Source organism: Megalopta genalis, chromosome 1 (assembly GCF_051020955.1).
Source record: "Megalopta genalis isolate 19385.01 chromosome 1, iyMegGena1_principal, whole genome shotgun sequence".
Lineage (NCBI taxonomy): Eukaryota > Metazoa > Arthropoda > Insecta > Hymenoptera > Halictidae > Megalopta > Megalopta genalis.
This window is the reverse complement of record NC_135013.1, coordinates 28,776,299-28,793,369: the sequence shown is the minus strand read 5'-3', so window position 1 is coordinate 28,793,369 and position 17,071 is coordinate 28,776,299. Positions and strand designations below refer to the sequence as shown.

General features: G+C 45.5%; 1 protein-coding gene and 1 long non-coding RNA gene across 14 annotated transcripts in view; one reads left to right on the top strand and one right to left on the bottom strand.

Moving 5' to 3' along the window:
- Window positions 1-321: 321 nt before the first annotated feature.
- On the bottom strand, window positions 322-7,200 carry LOC117222308 (polycomb group protein Pc). Of its 2 annotated transcripts, none has more exons than XM_033473943.2 (5): window positions 5,357-7,200; window positions 4,107-4,150; window positions 3,900-4,023; window positions 3,367-3,786; window positions 322-3,240 (listed from the first exon to the last, which is right to left on the bottom strand). In XM_033473943.2, exons 1-5 carry the CDS (start codon window positions 5,414-5,416, stop codon window positions 2,638-2,640), a joined length of 1,251 nt encoding a protein of 416 aa, XP_033329834.1. In that variant the 5' UTR covers window positions 5,417-7,200; the 3' UTR covers window positions 322-2,637. The 2 variants fall into 2 exon arrangements, with proteins under 2 accessions (XP_033329834.1, XP_033329835.1); XM_033473944.2 differs by lacking the exon at window positions 5,357-7,200 and adding an exon at window positions 4,225-4,814.
- Window positions 6,713-17,071, top strand: part of LOC117222309 (uncharacterized) — a 128,290-nt gene continuing 117,931 nt past the window's right edge. For 5 of the 12 annotated variants that reach the window (XR_013034310.1, XR_013034311.1, XR_013034313.1 and 2 more), the window contains exons 1-4: window positions 6,713-6,849; window positions 13,418-13,509; window positions 13,595-13,801; window positions 13,921-14,035. This is a non-coding gene — a long non-coding RNA (uncharacterized LOC117222309). Of the gene's footprint in view, window positions 6,850-7,536; window positions 10,195-10,229; window positions 11,037-13,417; window positions 13,510-13,594; window positions 13,802-13,920; window positions 14,036-17,071 lie in introns of those variants that run through there. The other 7 variants (XR_004490662.2, XR_013034303.1, XR_013034305.1 and 4 more) reach the window with 5 other exon arrangements.

Here is a 17,071-nt window from a genome sequence, read left to right as displayed (position 1 = left end):
ATTTCTGTCACTCATATCCACAGACGCGTTGTACGAATAGGTTGAACACCTTATAGTTTTCATGATCCAAGTCGACTACTTTACCGACCTCGAACTCGACTGATTCTAGCGACCTCTTCTCATAAACAAGAATTCAAAAACTATTCTTTGATAGATTTGGAAGCAAATTGACATTTCCCGCCAAATTGATCGTAAGTTATCCAAATAATTATTTGAATACTATAATAAAAAAAAGTATAAAAAGCAGACGTAAACTTGGAGGTATAAGGATGCAAGGACAAGCAAATGGATTGGGGAAAAAAGTACTGTACGCAAGCGAAGTTCAAGTAAAGATTTTATTGAAATATAAGGAATCTGTACCAGACAGAACTAAAATTACCGTTGAATTTGGTACTACCGGGGTTCACGTATCGTATATGCCTGCGTAATCGCTGAGTAATCTTCATTATTTTTTTTCCTCCCACGTGTGTATCGTTATAAGTAGTCTGAATATTCTATAAGTACAGAAACAATATCGAAGGTACGCGCACAGTCTATCTCAAAAGTTCTAAAGCTAAAAAGGATCTCCTCTAGACCTGCAGTTGCGGTTTATAAAGTTTACACGTACAACTTAAAGGGGGGGTGGGGGGGTTTATTTCGGTCTCTATTTACAATAACTGAATGGTCTAAAGCTACGCGGTCCTCTCGCTCCGTTATCATAGAGTGTTTAAGTTTCTTGACTATGTACAATTTTTACAAGTATACCTCTCGCCTCTCAAATATACAGCATTACATTACAACAATTTAAACGTGCACTCGGTTCCGCGTGGTTCACGTTAGCACGGAACTGCAATCTAAACGTACACAAAGAGCCCCATCATCGAAAATGATAAACCGCTATTTCTCTTACCGCATTGCTGACGATCGATTGTATACACTATACAAAATATTTAAATGTGGTTTCGTGGAATACTTCGTTTTTCGTTTATTTTTGTTTTTCTTGTTCACAGTCAGCGCGATTCAAATACTCGAAAATCATAGGAGAAACGTTTTCTTAACGGGACGCATTTGCATACACAGTCTAACGATACTAATACTAAGAGAAATTAAAATTCTAACATGAATTTTTTTGTTTATATTAGTTACAATAAATAAGCAACGTATATGTTCGATAAGTTTTACATTTACATTAATTAACTATATCACGGATTTTTTTACTGGTTCTGAATGTGCACGCGAACTGGGTACGGTGCGAAGTCGTTTAAAAATTAGAAACGATGCTCTCCGAGTTTACGGCGTCTGTTGTTTAGGTATTCCATAAGAGATTAGAATTCGGTTGTTGTACTCGGTTTTCTGTTCAAAGATGACCGTTCGAGGTAGGAACATCTATTTGGTGACACACTCGACAGACAACCCATCTATTAAATAAAATGGTTCTCTAGATATGCATAAAGATTCTTTGATACCGTTGGAATCGGATCGCGCGCAGCGTTCTTACTAATATTCTGTCTCTCGCTCTCTCTTTTTCATTGTCACACTCATTCAGTGTCTCGTCGTGAAATACTTTATGCACGGTCAGACCCTTACATGCAAATAAGAACAGCCGACGGTATAAAAAAATGCAACAGCTAACATTAAATAACACAAAATCAATTCATAACAAAACCGGAAACTGATACAAAAACATGTTCACAATGATTTACAATGTCATCGCGTGCTATGCGAGTCAACGAGCATGCACCCACATGAAACTTGTGATGCTATACAACAACCAGATGAAATCAATGAACGTGTATGCCTCTAAACGAATCTAAAATCTACGAACGAATGATACACCCTCTTTGTGACGCGAGATTACTCACTAAGAAAAAAGAAAAAGATAAGGAAATTGAAATATTTATCAGTAAATACAATATAATATCATACTGCTGAAAAATACGTCGCCAAGATAGTAACGTTAATTTCATTTTTTATACTTTGAAAAAGTTCATTCTCACTTTCTCTCTCGTGTTCTCTTTCTCTCTTTTCTTGTTCCTTTCAAATTCGCTTCTACGAAGCAGTTTCGATTATTCTAAAAACGAATTAGAAAAATATTTCTTTCCAGATCTGTACTATTTACCATGGTAAAATTTGAAATTAATTTACTAATTTATACATTGTTTCCTCTGCAGAATTCTAATAGAAGCGGAAATGCAATTAATAAGAAAACGTATTTGCCCTTTCTAAATGTTCTTTTCAGATCTTTTTTAGTACAGAGTCAAGGTCTATCAAGCGTTTGTTTTTAACATACAAGTGTATATCACACGACGCGAACCATGATGTATCATTTCCATGAGAAATTGTCTCGCAGCTATTAGTCTCCATCGTTTCATATCGTTGATTTACACTGTCTTCAAGAATACTCACGGATATCGACGTCCACGAATCGAAACTGTCTGAAATTTCATTCGGAACGACACAATACCGCCAACTGAGCAGTGAAACTTTTCAGTGAATATTATATATCTTCAATTCTTCGCATAACTACGAAGTTCGTCCGTATTTTAGAAAAGTTTTAATCGCCTCGGCTTAACACTCGACGTGTGAAAATAATTTATATGTACAAGTAGTTCAAATCTTAGCTCATATTATTATTATAACGTCCCTAGTCAAAGAACGTTAATAGATATCGCTCTTAGGATCCCTCTCCCGGAAGAATCCTTTTTCAGTCTTACATTCCCTAATTGTAACGGTTTTTAGATTCACCGTGACGTCCGTAATGAACACCTGATCGGCAACTGGATTCCTCGCGTGCCAGTAATCCGTACCAGGACTGGACAGAGGGACATACATGTCTGTCTTCGCGATTTCAGTTTGCTTCATACTCGATGTGTTGTTAATATTACTACTATGATTGTTACTATGACTATGGTGTCCATTCACGACGGGCGTTAACCTGTTGTTGTTCGTGTAAGAGTCTGTGGGACTGGGCGATTTGTGACCGTTGGTGTCGACCGTCACAGCTCCGTTCGACTTCTCCTGTTTTTGTTCTGATAAATGCCTCTTTTTGGTAGGCTGCTCTAAAGGCGTGTCTATTTGAGGCGACAAAGGTGCTGGTGGTGCACGCGGCAGCGAGGGTGGAGGACCGTGAGGTACATCAGCTTCAGGACGCTTTTTATCCTGCACTGCTGGAGCTGGTGTTGTCGGCACCGCAGGTAACGGTTCCTCCGGCGTCGACTTGACGCTGGACGATGACGGCCGCCTACCATTAATTTTATGACTCTAAAATGAATAAAGCGCGACTTTAAAATCCTAATACGCTAGTAATTTTCATTAGAGTACGAAATTCGAACTTTTACTATCGTGCGTAAAGCTACTTAGAAATAAATTCAAAAAATTATCACTCACGTGATAAGTAGGGGACGTAGAATTTAGAGGTAATAAACGAGGAATCTTATTTGGAGGTGGGCTTCCGCTGCCGCTACTAGGACTGCTTGTGGTGATAGTAACACCGATTTTCCCAGACTCCTTGCTGAGAACCTCGGCCTTCCTCTTCGTACCCGTTGGCTCCTTTCTTGGTAACAATGGACTGTCTACACTGCTATTGGAACTATCCGAGTCGACGCTGAACGCAGATGCCGATAATTCCGGAGCGATCGGCGATTCGTGTCCATCAAGGGAACTCGGAAGTGTATCTTCGTCGGGTGCAACAGGATTCAAGCGAGGAGCCGATGTGCTACCGGTAGTGGATTCGTCTTGACTGTCTTCACCAACCCTTTCATCCCCACCGGGCTCTTCCTCAACAACCAAATTGGCGAGAACTTGATCCTATGTGAACGAAAATAAACATTTGAAAATTTGTTATGACTACTTTCATTCGGATAACAATGTTTATTTAGGTATAGAAAAGTTTGTTTTGAGTATACGGAAAGTCCTCATACATTGTATCTGGTGTCCCTCCGCCTAGGTCTTCTTGTTGCTACATCCCCACCTTTTTGACTTTCTTCGTATAATTCAATTAACCTGACGTCTAAAATGTTTTCTTCTGGTTCCCACGTGTTGTATCTGAAAGGAGAAAGAAAGTTGTATTCTTGTTCCCTCTGAATTTAAAGCTATTCGTAAGCGAACCGCTTTTATTCTCGACTTACTTTTTACTCCATCCTTTCCATTTTACGAAATACTCCACCTTGCCCTGCGAACATCAAACGATTTTTTTTAAAAATTGAATGCATCGAAGTATTAATATTAAGCTAAAAATTGCGCTACCGTTTGAGTAATTAATAACATTCGAGTTCGCTTACTATTCGTACTTTAGATCGGAAACAGAATCGATTTTCAAATTCAAATGACCGTCTGCTTTGCCGTTGCATTTAAACGTGAACTCTTGTGTTTTCTTTCTAGTAACTTTTATCCCGCAACATCGTGTTTTAACAGTTATCGACAGTGTTTAGGATCCAGAAAACCCTAAAAATTCGATTGAATTGCGCAGCATGAATTTCAGTGCTTCGAACCGGTGCATACGTGATATAGATACAAACGCATCGGGATGAGAGAAGGCGGACGACTCTAATTTCTACGGGTACATAACCTATAAAACCGGTGGAATAAAAAAGGGTGGTTGGCGCCAGTCGTCGTTTAAGCGACGACGTGTCAAAATCGAGCCGATCGCAAAGATCCGTTTCGCGCGTCTGCGTCAAACAGCGGATCTTCGAATCCATCTCATCGCATACGGTCGATAAAACGGGCGGCGTTGACTTCGACGAGAGCCGCAGATACAGCTCACCTATTGGCCGTCGGCCAGCGAACGAAATCGTGCCGACCGGTCGCGGTGCGCAGTCAGTGTGACAGTTGAAAAACAATGACATAACCGTGCAGGTATAGGACAGATTGGTTTATCACGCATGAGCCGGCCGCAGCTGAGATGTATCTCACGTGTTCTACGTTGACTTGCAACGTGTCGGCGTCGTTACAGCGAAAATTGCCGGCCCACGATATCTACACCGATTCTTTAAAAAAAATCTACTCCAATCGTTTCAAACATCTTCGGTTCTAGTTTCGAAAATTTTGCGTTCACCATTCGTGACACCATTACGCGAGTCAGATTGACTGATCTTCTTAGTGACATTTCGAAGATCGAAGCCTCGAATAGTAAGAATTCTTAAACTTTAAGGAAACTGCATTGCACTAGGAAAAGCATATCTGTTCGTGTTCGACGAGAGATATCGGGAAGCATCGTATACGGTAGAAATCGCTACGGGAGGGGCAGAAATGTTGGGGCGATAGATGGGAAAGAGAAAGAGATCGCCGTAGAGGGGACGAAGCGGCAACGGCGCATAGACAAACAGAATCCGTGTTGTGGCGCTACCTGACGGTGACGGTTCGCATTACTTTTACTTACTCGCTTTTCCCTCTTCTTCGTAATCCGTTCCGCAGCATAAACTCTGTCACCCAGATCCATGATTCTTTTAATCCTTGCTCGCTAGACGTACGTAAGATCCGTTGGTATATTCGTTGAAAGTGTGATGTATGTCACTAACAAACCACACAGAGCAATGTAACAACATATGTACCGACACTGTATAGGCGATACTTCAAAATCAGGATGACACGAGTAAACACACTGGAAACAAACGTCGTTTCACAGAATGGGAACGCAGTCGCCGATTTCACTGAACGCAATTGGGAACAACACTATTGTCGTTTCATCGACGACGGTGTTGCACGCATGCAATATGATGACCACGTGTTTTTGAAGGGGGCGATCAATTCGATCGCATCCTCGACGTGTGAAACATTTTCAATGAAGATCATGTGAAACGAAACGCGGCACGTGTTGTCTCGTATACGAGAATACTCGGCATCGCTCGATGTTTTCCGCACTGATCGGTGTCGACCGACGGTGATTAGAGTGGCTACTATTTCAGCGGCGAGGCGGCAATGCGGCCGATGTTTTTTGAAAGGTTAGTAGTCGCGGTAAGACCGGCGAACACGAGCGAAGTCGGCGTACACGCACGTCCCATCGGAAAGGGAATTTCAGGCGGCACAGTTTGCGCGCCGCGAGTTCTTCACTCGTGTGTTCACCGCACAATAATCCCGCGTACGATTATAATCGTGTACAAGGGCCGCTCGACTGCAGTTCCGTCTGTTTTCGGGTTCGTGTTAGGAGTTGGTGTCTATATTGGCCGGCAACACGTTTTCTGCTTCTGCTGGTGCTGCTGCTCCCTTCGTGCGAGATCGGGGCTCGTGACGTCAGCGATTCCCCCTCACCTCGTAAACACCAAACATGGCCGTCGTACGGATATACGCTGGTCGAGTGCGTCCCAAGCTGATGGTGAAAACTAACGTCGATACAGCCACTAGAGACCCGTGGAACCGCGGAAGATACGCGAAAAGACGTTTCCAATTCTCGTAATTATCAGACAGCTTCTATATATGACAATATTCCAAAACTGGAGCGATCGACTCGTAGCGTCTAGCACATTCTGCGGATCGAGGCCGACTAGAGCCGAGGTCTGCCGAACTCCCCTTGCAAGCTTAGTGGACTCGCCCGACCCGCTCGAGGTTAGGAGAGGAGGGGGTAACAGTAGAGAAAGAGCACTAAAGGGGGAGGCAGAAGCTCTCAACGGTACGTGCGCCGCACACGAGAAAGAGAGAGAAATAGTGGGAGAGGGAGAAAGAGAGATGGAAGGCAAAAGAAGGAGAGTGTGATTGAGTGACCGAGGACGAGAAGGGCAGGGAGAAGAGGGAGAGAAGAGCAAGCGCAATGGAGGTAGAAAAGAGAGACGGCGCGACCAGGAGCGCCGTCCTCGGAACAAGAAAGCTGCCTGCCTGCTTGCCTGCCTGCCTGACTGCCGCCTGCCTGCTAGCCAGCCACCCCAAGTTCCCTTCTAGGTACGTGTATGCGTGTGTTTGTGTGCGAGAGCAGTCGATGCGACGTTGCCAACTCTATTTCGTCGATAGCATCGCACCAAATGTCACTGGCGTACTACCGATAAATTCCAGAATTCACCGCGCCGCTTTATCGTTCACAATATATCGTCGCAATCAAACCCACGATCGATCCACGCGTATCGGCACGGACAAACGCACGGTCTTATCCTCGATGTCCTGCGAATCGGTGTGTACCGCTTTTGATGTGCATTCGCGCCCACGATCTGGCAACACTGTATCCTCTTGCGACGTACTGTCACACACTAGACAACACACTACCGCACGGCATCGGCTGCCGCATACAATGCTTTTACAGTAAACAAGACGCTCGATAGAGATTATTCGACGCGATCACGAACACGGTATTACGATAATACACTGTCTATCGAACAGGAGGCGACGCGGAATGGAGCGCGTCGCAGTAATCGGGCGGTGCTCGTCTCGTGAAAACGTGTGCAACCTCAACGGATCCCGAAACGAGAGTGTCCTCTCCCGTGCTGACGAACACACAGGGAGAGCGGTCGGGCAATGGAAAAGGAGAGGGATAGAAAAGGAGTGAGAGAGCCAGATGGGAAGCTTGCTCTTCTCCGTCCTTCGGCGTAAATAGCAGGATAAAAAAGCCACGACGGTGGCGCCCGATTGGTGGGATTCCCGAGGCGCTACCAACGCTCCGAACCACGCTCACCGAGTCGACCAATCGGCGAGTGGCACGGCCCACGTCGGTTCCCCTCGACTCGTCGAGAAGGCGGGATTACGGACACAGTCGTCGGTCGACGGTTCGGTTCGAGGTCCCCAGCGCCGTGCCGCGCGCGTCCCTGCATTCCCCTCGACGCGAGCCTTTCCGTTTTGCCGCAACTTTCCCCCTCTGTGTGTTAAAACAGAGACAGACTCACTCTCTCCCCCTTTACCATCGCTCTTCCCCTCGTGTAGCGAACCCGAATAGCGGAGCGCTACCGTGGCACTGGTCTCTCCGTCGCGTCTCCTTCTCTCTCTTTCTCCTGAACGCCCACGGGTGTGTGAAGTCATATACACTGTGTATGCGAGCGTAGGGCGGGCACATGGGTGAGGGGAACGAGCGGCGAGCGTATATATGTATTTTATACATAGGAGCGCACATCGTCACAGCCATTTCCCCTCTCCGTACCCGCGTCGGCGGTGGCCGACCACCGTCGGTATTGAAATATCCTGGCCCTGGAGAGCCAAGTCGTGCGGCGATGCCGCTTCTCTTTATAACCACTACGCTTTGCACCGAGACCGATCTTCCTCTCCCTTTGCTTTTCCCCACCCTTTCTCGTTGCATGCACCCTTCCCCCCTTTCACCGTTTCTTTGTCTACGTTTTCCGCCCTTCTCCCTCCCCTTCTTCTCCCTTCTTCCTTTACCCCTTACTCGCAACGCTTCGCGATCCGTCTCTCTTTCCCGATGTGCCCTTGCTCGGACGGTTCGGTATGGAATAGGAGTCGCGTACCCTCTTCCGAGAGAGTTTCTATTCCTCGTCCTCTCTCTTTTTCATCCGACCGGGGAGAGTCTCTCGCCTCCCTTTAAAGCGCGATCAGTTGTCGTTCGAAACGCTGCGCAACCCTACGGCCGCCGCACAAAAGCAAAAATGCGAGCGTGCGTAGCGCGCCGTTCGGTTTCTCGGTCCGCGCGCGACATTGCGCAACCATGGAATATACAAAGCCAACGTAGATGGCGTGCCACGGGTACGCAGCTTATGGCAGGTCCCCTCCTTTTCCTTCTTTTCCCCGCATAAGTAATGCCCTCCTTTGTTCTTCGTCGTCATCGTTGCTGCTGCATTTCGCGCCTCCAAAGCAACCTCCTTGATCTCTTTTCTATGCGTGCCTCTAGGGCTCGTTGGTCCTCGGCCGACGCATAACCGAACGTTTTACAACGCCGACCCAAATTTGCAAACGTAGTAACACTCGGATTTACATAACGATGTATATCCCGCGATTTCATCGCTCCGATACAGTTGCATCGTTCAACGTATTAAAAGCAAAGCCGACGTTTCACAGATCTGTCCATCGGGAAACACGATGCGTACACGGTAATCGCGGATAGATACTGTAGTAAGACTGTTTCAGGTTTAGAATACGATATCTGTTGCGCAATGCAAATATTAGCTGCATTCGTATTATCTTTCGTTACCGTGATTAAAACTTTAATCACGCTAACAGCGGAAGTTCCGCGAAATCAGCCGAGTTACCACTCTTCGGACATGTTGAGTACGGTGTATCGATATCGTAGATCAATTGGGTGCGCGCTCATCTTAAAAGAACAACGTTCTGTGGCTCGCGAACGTTGCACGAATTCGGTAGTACATTCGAAGCGCAGCGGGCGAATGGGACCGTTCGGGACCGTTCCTATAGCCTAAGCAAGTAGATACGATTCTATTAAAACAAATAAAGTGGCTACCAACAAAAGGCAGTCGGTCGGTTTTGGAATAACCTGAGAAATAGATAGTTTACCTTTAGTTATACGGACACTGTCTACCAAGTTAAACGCGCGTCTCGGTTTTGCTGGCACCTTTTTGACAAAGATTTCCATTGCCTCCTGGCATAATCGTGGCTCTATTTCTGCGATAATTGTTGTCTTTCATCTCCTGAATGCACGCCTGTGCTCGTCGCGCGCAATTTATGCAACATCACGCAATTCTCTTTCAGCAGCTACAGTTAATTCGCTACCCTCATAACACAAACTGCGCACGTGACGCGGACGTCACTTCACGAAACCTATAGCCAGAAAAATGGCGGCTGTTTTACATTGGCCGGCTCTTATTGTTTAGTGCATCTTTTGCATACGCAGCGTCGAGCGGTAGAACGGTTGCAATGCAGCAAGCCAAGAGATGGCGGCGAGCTAATTAACTGTGCAAGAGTACGATAAGCAAGGGCGAGCATGCATGAAACGGTAGCGCAAGAGACCGAAAGATACCGCGGGGAACGATGAGGCCACTGATGATTCGTGTTTCTAATTATGCGGGCAGTCCATCGTGGACATGGTCGCATCGGGAAGCAGGGCGTGGCGCCTTCAACGTGGACCCAAATTGAATGCTACGTCGTTTATCCTCCGAAACTTCGCTATCGAGAATCGGAACCGCTCCTGCAGCGCATGGCATTCTCTCGTGGATCCCTAGAATGCCGTGCATCTGTACCGTGCCAGCTCCGCGAGCTATCCGATTCCTCGAACCCATTTCTCGTGTTTGGGGTTAAAAAGACGGTTCACAGGTTAAAGACCGTCGTGCAGATCCGTGATCAGTATTAGCGAAGAATGCGTAGCCTTTGGATGCAAACCTGGTACCGACGTTTTAGGTATGTAGAGCATCAATTCCGCATTATGGGCCTTCCGCGATATAACGAACATGATAATGAAGCAATTTGGGTTATTGCGGGCATCGCATTTAAATTGCACAGATATCTCCGGTCAAAGTGAAATGAGATTCCTGGAAATCGCGAGAACAAGACAGTTAGAAAGCACGGGGAATACGTCTTCGCCGTTAGTAGGTTAAGTACAGCGCCGGGAATATTGTATCCAAATGTATCGAAATCTATCGATCAGGAACGCTGCATAGCCTCGATAACGTCAGCGTGCGTCACATATTTCTAATATTTCCAGTCTCGGTGTTTATCCGTACGCGATAAATCGTTTCGTAATATAATAAACGAGCGTACACGGACCAAGCCTGTAAACCAATTTTTCTTTTTTTTTTTTGTTTCTTAACGAAGGGTCATAATACCGTTTGACAAGACGATAATCGTATGGTCCGTTTCAAATTGTTCAGTGTTACAACAACGGAACAATCGATAGGAGCGCGCAGCGGTGCGCGCAACATGTATCGAATATATCGCTCCTAGATCTCCGTCTAACAATAAGCGAGAATCGAAATGCGTGTATCGAATTGCAATGGTCGTTCCAACGGTCATTACTGCCCGTAGTTGGTGCGGCTGCGTGCAGCGATACCGGTGTAAATGTTACGGTGAACAATTTGTTTATGATGGACTCGCGTGTAATGAAGAACTTGGCGGCAAGCGTACGCGTTCGATCGCGTAAAAGAGTGGTACGGCAAGCGGGGAACGGTTCGAGAGCCGTGGTTTGGTCGTAGCACGGCGGAGCCTCGGGAGAGACCAGCCAGTCGGGTTCGTGCAGCTTCCAGGTTGGAAAAAGTGACCATTTAATATCTCCGGAATTAATTGCGATATCGACGTGAAACTTTCCACGTATTGTTCCTTGTCACGTTTCATGCTTATTTATGCAAGTCTGGTCCCGAAACGGCGAGCGCTTTTCGAGATAATTGAAATTTTCGGTCAGAACGGTGGAGACATCACCGATCGTGTTTGCGAGCTATACGCGGCACATATCTCGACACAATGCAGGTTAATATGTTGCAAACGAACGGTTTTTACCGTTTCTCCCGAGAAACGGCAAAATTTACCTTGGAAATTATTTTATTAATATATCAAGAACTTCTTTTCCCCTTATCCGCCATTTTTCTCGGTTACTTCGATTCCGGGACGCCATTTTGAACAATTACAGGAAACCGACCCAAATCTGCAAACGTGTAACACTCGGATTTACATAACGATGTATATTCCGCGATTTTATCGCTTCGATACAGTTGCATCGTTCAACGTATTAAAAACAAAGTCGACGTTTCATAGATCCGTATTTTTAATTTTGAACAATTACAGGAAACTTAATTCATATTGCAGGCGATTTCGAAAGTTTTCATTAAGCGCTCCGATCGATCGTTTCGTTTAGCGCGGCACGCGAGTTATCGACTTTTTCCATGTCCATGTGTGTATTCCGTAATTTGTAATTACATCGCGGATGCATTATTGCCGCGTGCACGCTGACGCCGGGAACTGAATCTAATGGAACAAAAGGTTATATCGAGTTATTGTTCTTCTTATATAGAAAAGATCTATATTTGTGTGAAACGTTACGAACGATAACGGTAAAATATTAATTACTCGCCGACCATTTATAACTGCGATACTCTACGTACTTACGCGGAGAAATGATAATCCGTGTGACCTGTTTCTAGGATCTCTGAAACATGCAGAAGCTTCTCCAGTGCTTCTGCTATTTTTTCTTATTTCACCTCGATTTTTGATCGCGTTCATTAAAACGCAAACGATTCTTCGCAGGATGCAGCTTGATACTGATATGTTTAAATATACTTGGCGGATCCACGATGACCCAGATGTGTCTTACGATATAAAGCAATTATTCATGTTCCCCATTTCGATGTGCCGGTGCATCGGTCCGATTAATTTTCGAAAAAGTATCCAACGGCTATCTGTTCGGGAGCCATGAAATTTTAAGCTTGCATCGCACGTTCGTTCGTCAGAAAAGGAAATTTTCGAACTTCGATTTGCCGCATCGCGTCCATCGATTTTCACGTTATTTTCAGAACGATGTAACGTTACGTGAGCGGCGATCAGTTACAGATTGCGAGGACATATCATTGATTTACGAGGTTTTCGAAGTTCTTACGTTTAAGGCGTACCTTTTATTAATCCTAACGAACCGAGGGGGACGAGTTTCTTTCTTCGTTCGAGAACAATCGCGACCGTCAACGCGGCACTCGCAAGCGTTAAATCAACAAATTCGGATAAAGTTTTATACAAAATCGTAGACCTTTCTCTAATTTCCTATATATTTCTGTAGTTTTAGGATCTCGTTCGCGGAAAGATCGATCATCGGTCCGAACGGTAAAATCCGCCGAGCAAAATTGTGAAAGCTTGGAAACAGCTTCTCAAAGCAAGAATCGCAGCCGTACGCTGTACATAAGAAGGATTTAGTACCAATTCGTTGCCGGGCCTCGATTATCCAACGAATCCCGATTTAACCGGACCGCCTCGGCCCCGATTAAGTCGTTTAATCGGGCTCTCCCGGCGCACTTCCATCGAAACAATACACACGCGCGCGCATTTTGCAGTCAAAGGGAACCTCATTAAATCTCTTCCTGCCGGGGCGTACAAAGCGTACTGAAAGTTTTTTTTTTGTCCCTCTCCGCGGCGCGGCGTATTAAAACGTTTCAATACCATCTGGTGGAAGTGCAACGGCCGGGGACTCGTGCAATAATTTCGGATGGAATCGTAATGGCAAACGCGCAAATGAAGATGTTCCCGTTAGGCTGCCGCGCGAGGATTAACCCATTGAAATTTTTTAATTAGCGCGACCGAACAATGTATGCTTTGCTTTCACGCCGATGGAAAGCTTCGGCTTTACAAAATGGATAATTTAAAATAAAGGTGGACGAACGGAAATCATTAAAATTGTATAAAGTCAAAGGTGACATGGAAAGTGATCTTCCATTTTCAACGTTAATAATACAATTCCATTAGAATATAACTTGATTACGGATAGCAGTGTGTGCTCTGCTCTATTCCGAAGCCTGAAAAGTCTTTTAATCTTTGAAAAATTGAAATTGCATTTCTGTTCGGGAATGCAGCCGCGCTTAACAGCTACCGCGAATAACACGATTGTATGAGTAAAGTAGAAACCTTCGTAAACTGTGTTGCATTTCAGGTACTTTGGGAATCCCGTTAGGGCGAACCTGACAAAAGTGTAAATCCTATAATTGCACCTTAAGAAAACGGACGCAGAACCCCTAATTTCAGGTAAGGCGCTTTCCCTTTCCTTCTCATATTCTAATCTCGCTTGAGCTGCATAAAATTCCACTAATGTTTCTCGAAAACCTTGCAGGGCCTGTTCGAGCGCCGCGTTACGAGGACACCGTGAAAAATTCTGCTTGCCACCGAATGGTGCCATTTTGTACCTCCTAATTAAGATGTCCCACCTCGAGCGAGCGGACCCGAACTCCTTACGATTAAAACCACCGATAAGGGCACACCGGGGGCCGATGGTAACGCGGAGCTCCCTTCTCGCTCGCCGCGGTCGCGTGCATCGTAGGTGCATAAACTGCTAATAATATAACATAAAAACGTCTCGGGACTTGTTAGCGAAGGGTCGCGCCTCGGTAACGAGCCATTTCGCCGTGAACATAACGCGACCCCCCCGTTTCATTTCAGGTGGTATCTGGATCGCGATAGGCGGTCAGGGTTCGCCGTGTGATCGAGTGGCGCCGGTTTGGCAGCGATTCGTCAAGTACGCGCGCAGACACCCGGTAGACGAGCACCTACCCACGTAAGTTCGATTATTAATTCAGCGGCGCGGCGCAGAGGCTTGGCGCAATGCACCGAGCTCTTTATACGGAGCGGCGAGCCGCTCTTCGTGCGAGAGTGCCCGTGCACCGTCTGTGCACAAGCGAGAGAGACGAGAGCCGATGTGTGCGAGGCGTGTGCACGCGCGGCGACGGCGACTCGCCGCGATGTTACAACCGAACGACCGAGTGTACGTCGCCGCGTTATCGGGCCCGTGTTATCGCGCAAACTCCTCTCACGGCGCTTAAACGAGCCTTGCTGCCTCGCGCGGATCCGCTCCGCGCCGCGCCGCGCCGCTTCGCTTTGCTTTGCTTCCTTTGGTTTGCTTTGCTTTGCCTTGCTCTCCCACGTACGCTGAAAATCCTCTAAGCAGCCTCTGCTGATTAGCCGACAAGAATCGTCTTCGTCCGTTTCATTTGTCCCTCTGCTGGCCTGAACTTCAGACACGGAGTCTCAGTTGCTTGGAATGTTCGATCCTTTCCTACCTCGGCTTTAGACAGGAAGCAACTTTGTAAAAATGATTTCTGCCCCATTTTCCACCACATGATTATCATTTTCTTTTAGTTTATTGTTCTGTAAAATAATGTCCGAAAGGCTGAATTCGCCTAAAGATCCGTTGTAGTCATGAAGTCTCAACTGAAAGAAGTTCAACGAAGGAATAGACGTGTAGTGGTATCTAGATTGGTTTTGGCATTGAAGGTGGAGATGTTGACTAATTGCGCAATCTCGTTATAACATGGATACGTCCACGCGTGCTTCGTTGACCGTCGCGTTTTGCAGGCAAAATTTCAATTATGTAATTTGTATTGAATGGATCCAATGATTTTCCGTCCAGGTTACTTTGGTACGGTACTATAGGACGAAACGCAGTATAGTGCTTAAGCAGAAGTCTTTGATTTGATGATAATTATTGTTGTAGTAATGCGAATGTGGTAAGTTACTACAGAGCCGTGGATCATCGGTGGTATACGTTGTTTGGAAAAATTAACATTGCTGTTGATGTATTAACCGTTGAACGTAATCGTTCACATTACCGTAAGAACAGACTTACGATAGTAATACACCACATTATCTTGCTCGATTTTGAAGAAGACACTACCGAGATCTCTGCGAACTTCGGGAAAATCTGAGAGCTCGGGCACCATATTTACGGCACTTGTCGCGAAAGGAAGAAGGGAAGATTATACTAATCGAGGTCTCTGAAATTTGTTGAAGGACAGCTTCAGTTATCGCCAGTAATGATTCCGAAGTTCGCGCAAACCGCTCACGATTCAGGATGATAGATGTTGCGTTCCTGATCGATTCGGAGAATCATTAAAAACTCGGGGAATAATAATGGGTGGTCGTTAGTACCGTAGTTAGGTTTTTATCACAATAAATTTCCTCTCTCTAATTGAGCATTAGCATATCTACTCGGACAACAAGCGTTTTAAATGAGTCGAACGTTGATTACAGAAGTAGGTGAAAGACAGGCAGAAATTATAATGAGATGCCGATTAACTAACCATTTGAATATTTCGCCGTTCTTCCGTTGCTCAAAAACCAACGGTATCTACCATTTTCTTAACGCGTTTATTTCACTAGTCGAAGTATCGTTTTTATGCATTTACGTTAGATACACGTATGCTTAATTACTTAATAAATTCAGCAAAAGAAGAAACAAGATTCCACTCGTTCAGACTCCCCAAATCGGGCTATGCAAATGTAAACGTGATTTCTCAGCCGCAATCCCGTAATCGTAAACGTTTCCATACATCGTTAGAGATATCTGTAATAAGTGTTGCAGAATGCGAATTAGGCTCATTGATTATCCCCATTTCTATGCAAACGACATTTAATGGAAAGGCGTTTCCATCGCTTCGTTAACAACTCAGATATCGCGTTTCATCAATTACGCGCACAGCGAAGTTTATAATATCATTATAACTTGAGGAGGTGGCTCTCAAGCTTCCATTGCTTCGGCAACGTTAGCAGATAGTGGCTATACCACAATTAAATGATAACTAGTCGAGGAAAGGCAGTTAACTACGGCCGGATCGGAAGCAAATATATTTCAAATTCGTTCGAGTTCGCGTCTTCGCGCCGCATAAAAATCTTCGCGTAATCGGTTAGAGGTCCAAGACGGCTTTCGGGTGGCACCTGAAATTTACGAATGTCGAAAACGGCTGCTGGCTGGCAGTTAGCCGCGCGGCGGTGACGCGTGGGAGGAAGCCCGAGGACGTTCCTTTTTGTTGTACGAAGAATGTCGCGTGAGCGCACACACGCGTGTTCCGTTTGTGATGGTGCTGGCGCGCGCGACTGTGTGCACGATAAATAGAGAAAATGTGCGGCGACGCGCGATAAATACCGTTCGGTCGTATCAGCGTCGAAGTGACGGCGCACTTGCTCGATTTTGAAGTAGGTACACGATCCGCCAGAAGCTTTTTCGCATTCGCGGATATTATCGTATGATAGCCTTTACTCGGGCTAGTTGGATGTTGCATGTAACAGGAAATGTCGTTTACACTTTAGTACACTCATGAGTTTCCATCCGAAGTTCCCTCTTCGGTGCCATTTCCAAGTCCGCAGTGTTTCCATTTTGTCAATCCTTGTGCACCACCTCGACGATCTTCGCGCCATTAGAGCTTTGTTGTATCTACTTTAGAATATGCCAATTTCATATCTATAGATTAAATTGATTCATCAATTCTCGGCAAGTTCCTTCGGATTTTGCTCCACCGGGTTATTTTGGAGTCGTCTGCGTTCCCATTTTCCCAAGTCTACCCGTTCCTCCGATAACGATTGTCCCATTAATAATTCCACTGAATAAGTTATTTTTGCAGAGAAAATTCACTTGCCGGTCTCTCGTACGTTCAACCTCGTCTTTATTTGTTTCGTTTCGCATTTAAGCCGAAAATGTAACCACATTTCGTGTTGTACCGATGTTTGGAAGTGCATCGAATGTTTCATGTTTTGTCTTGACCAAAAGAGGATTCGGTTCACAATCGGCAGACTCTCATTGCCGTTGTAAAAGATAATC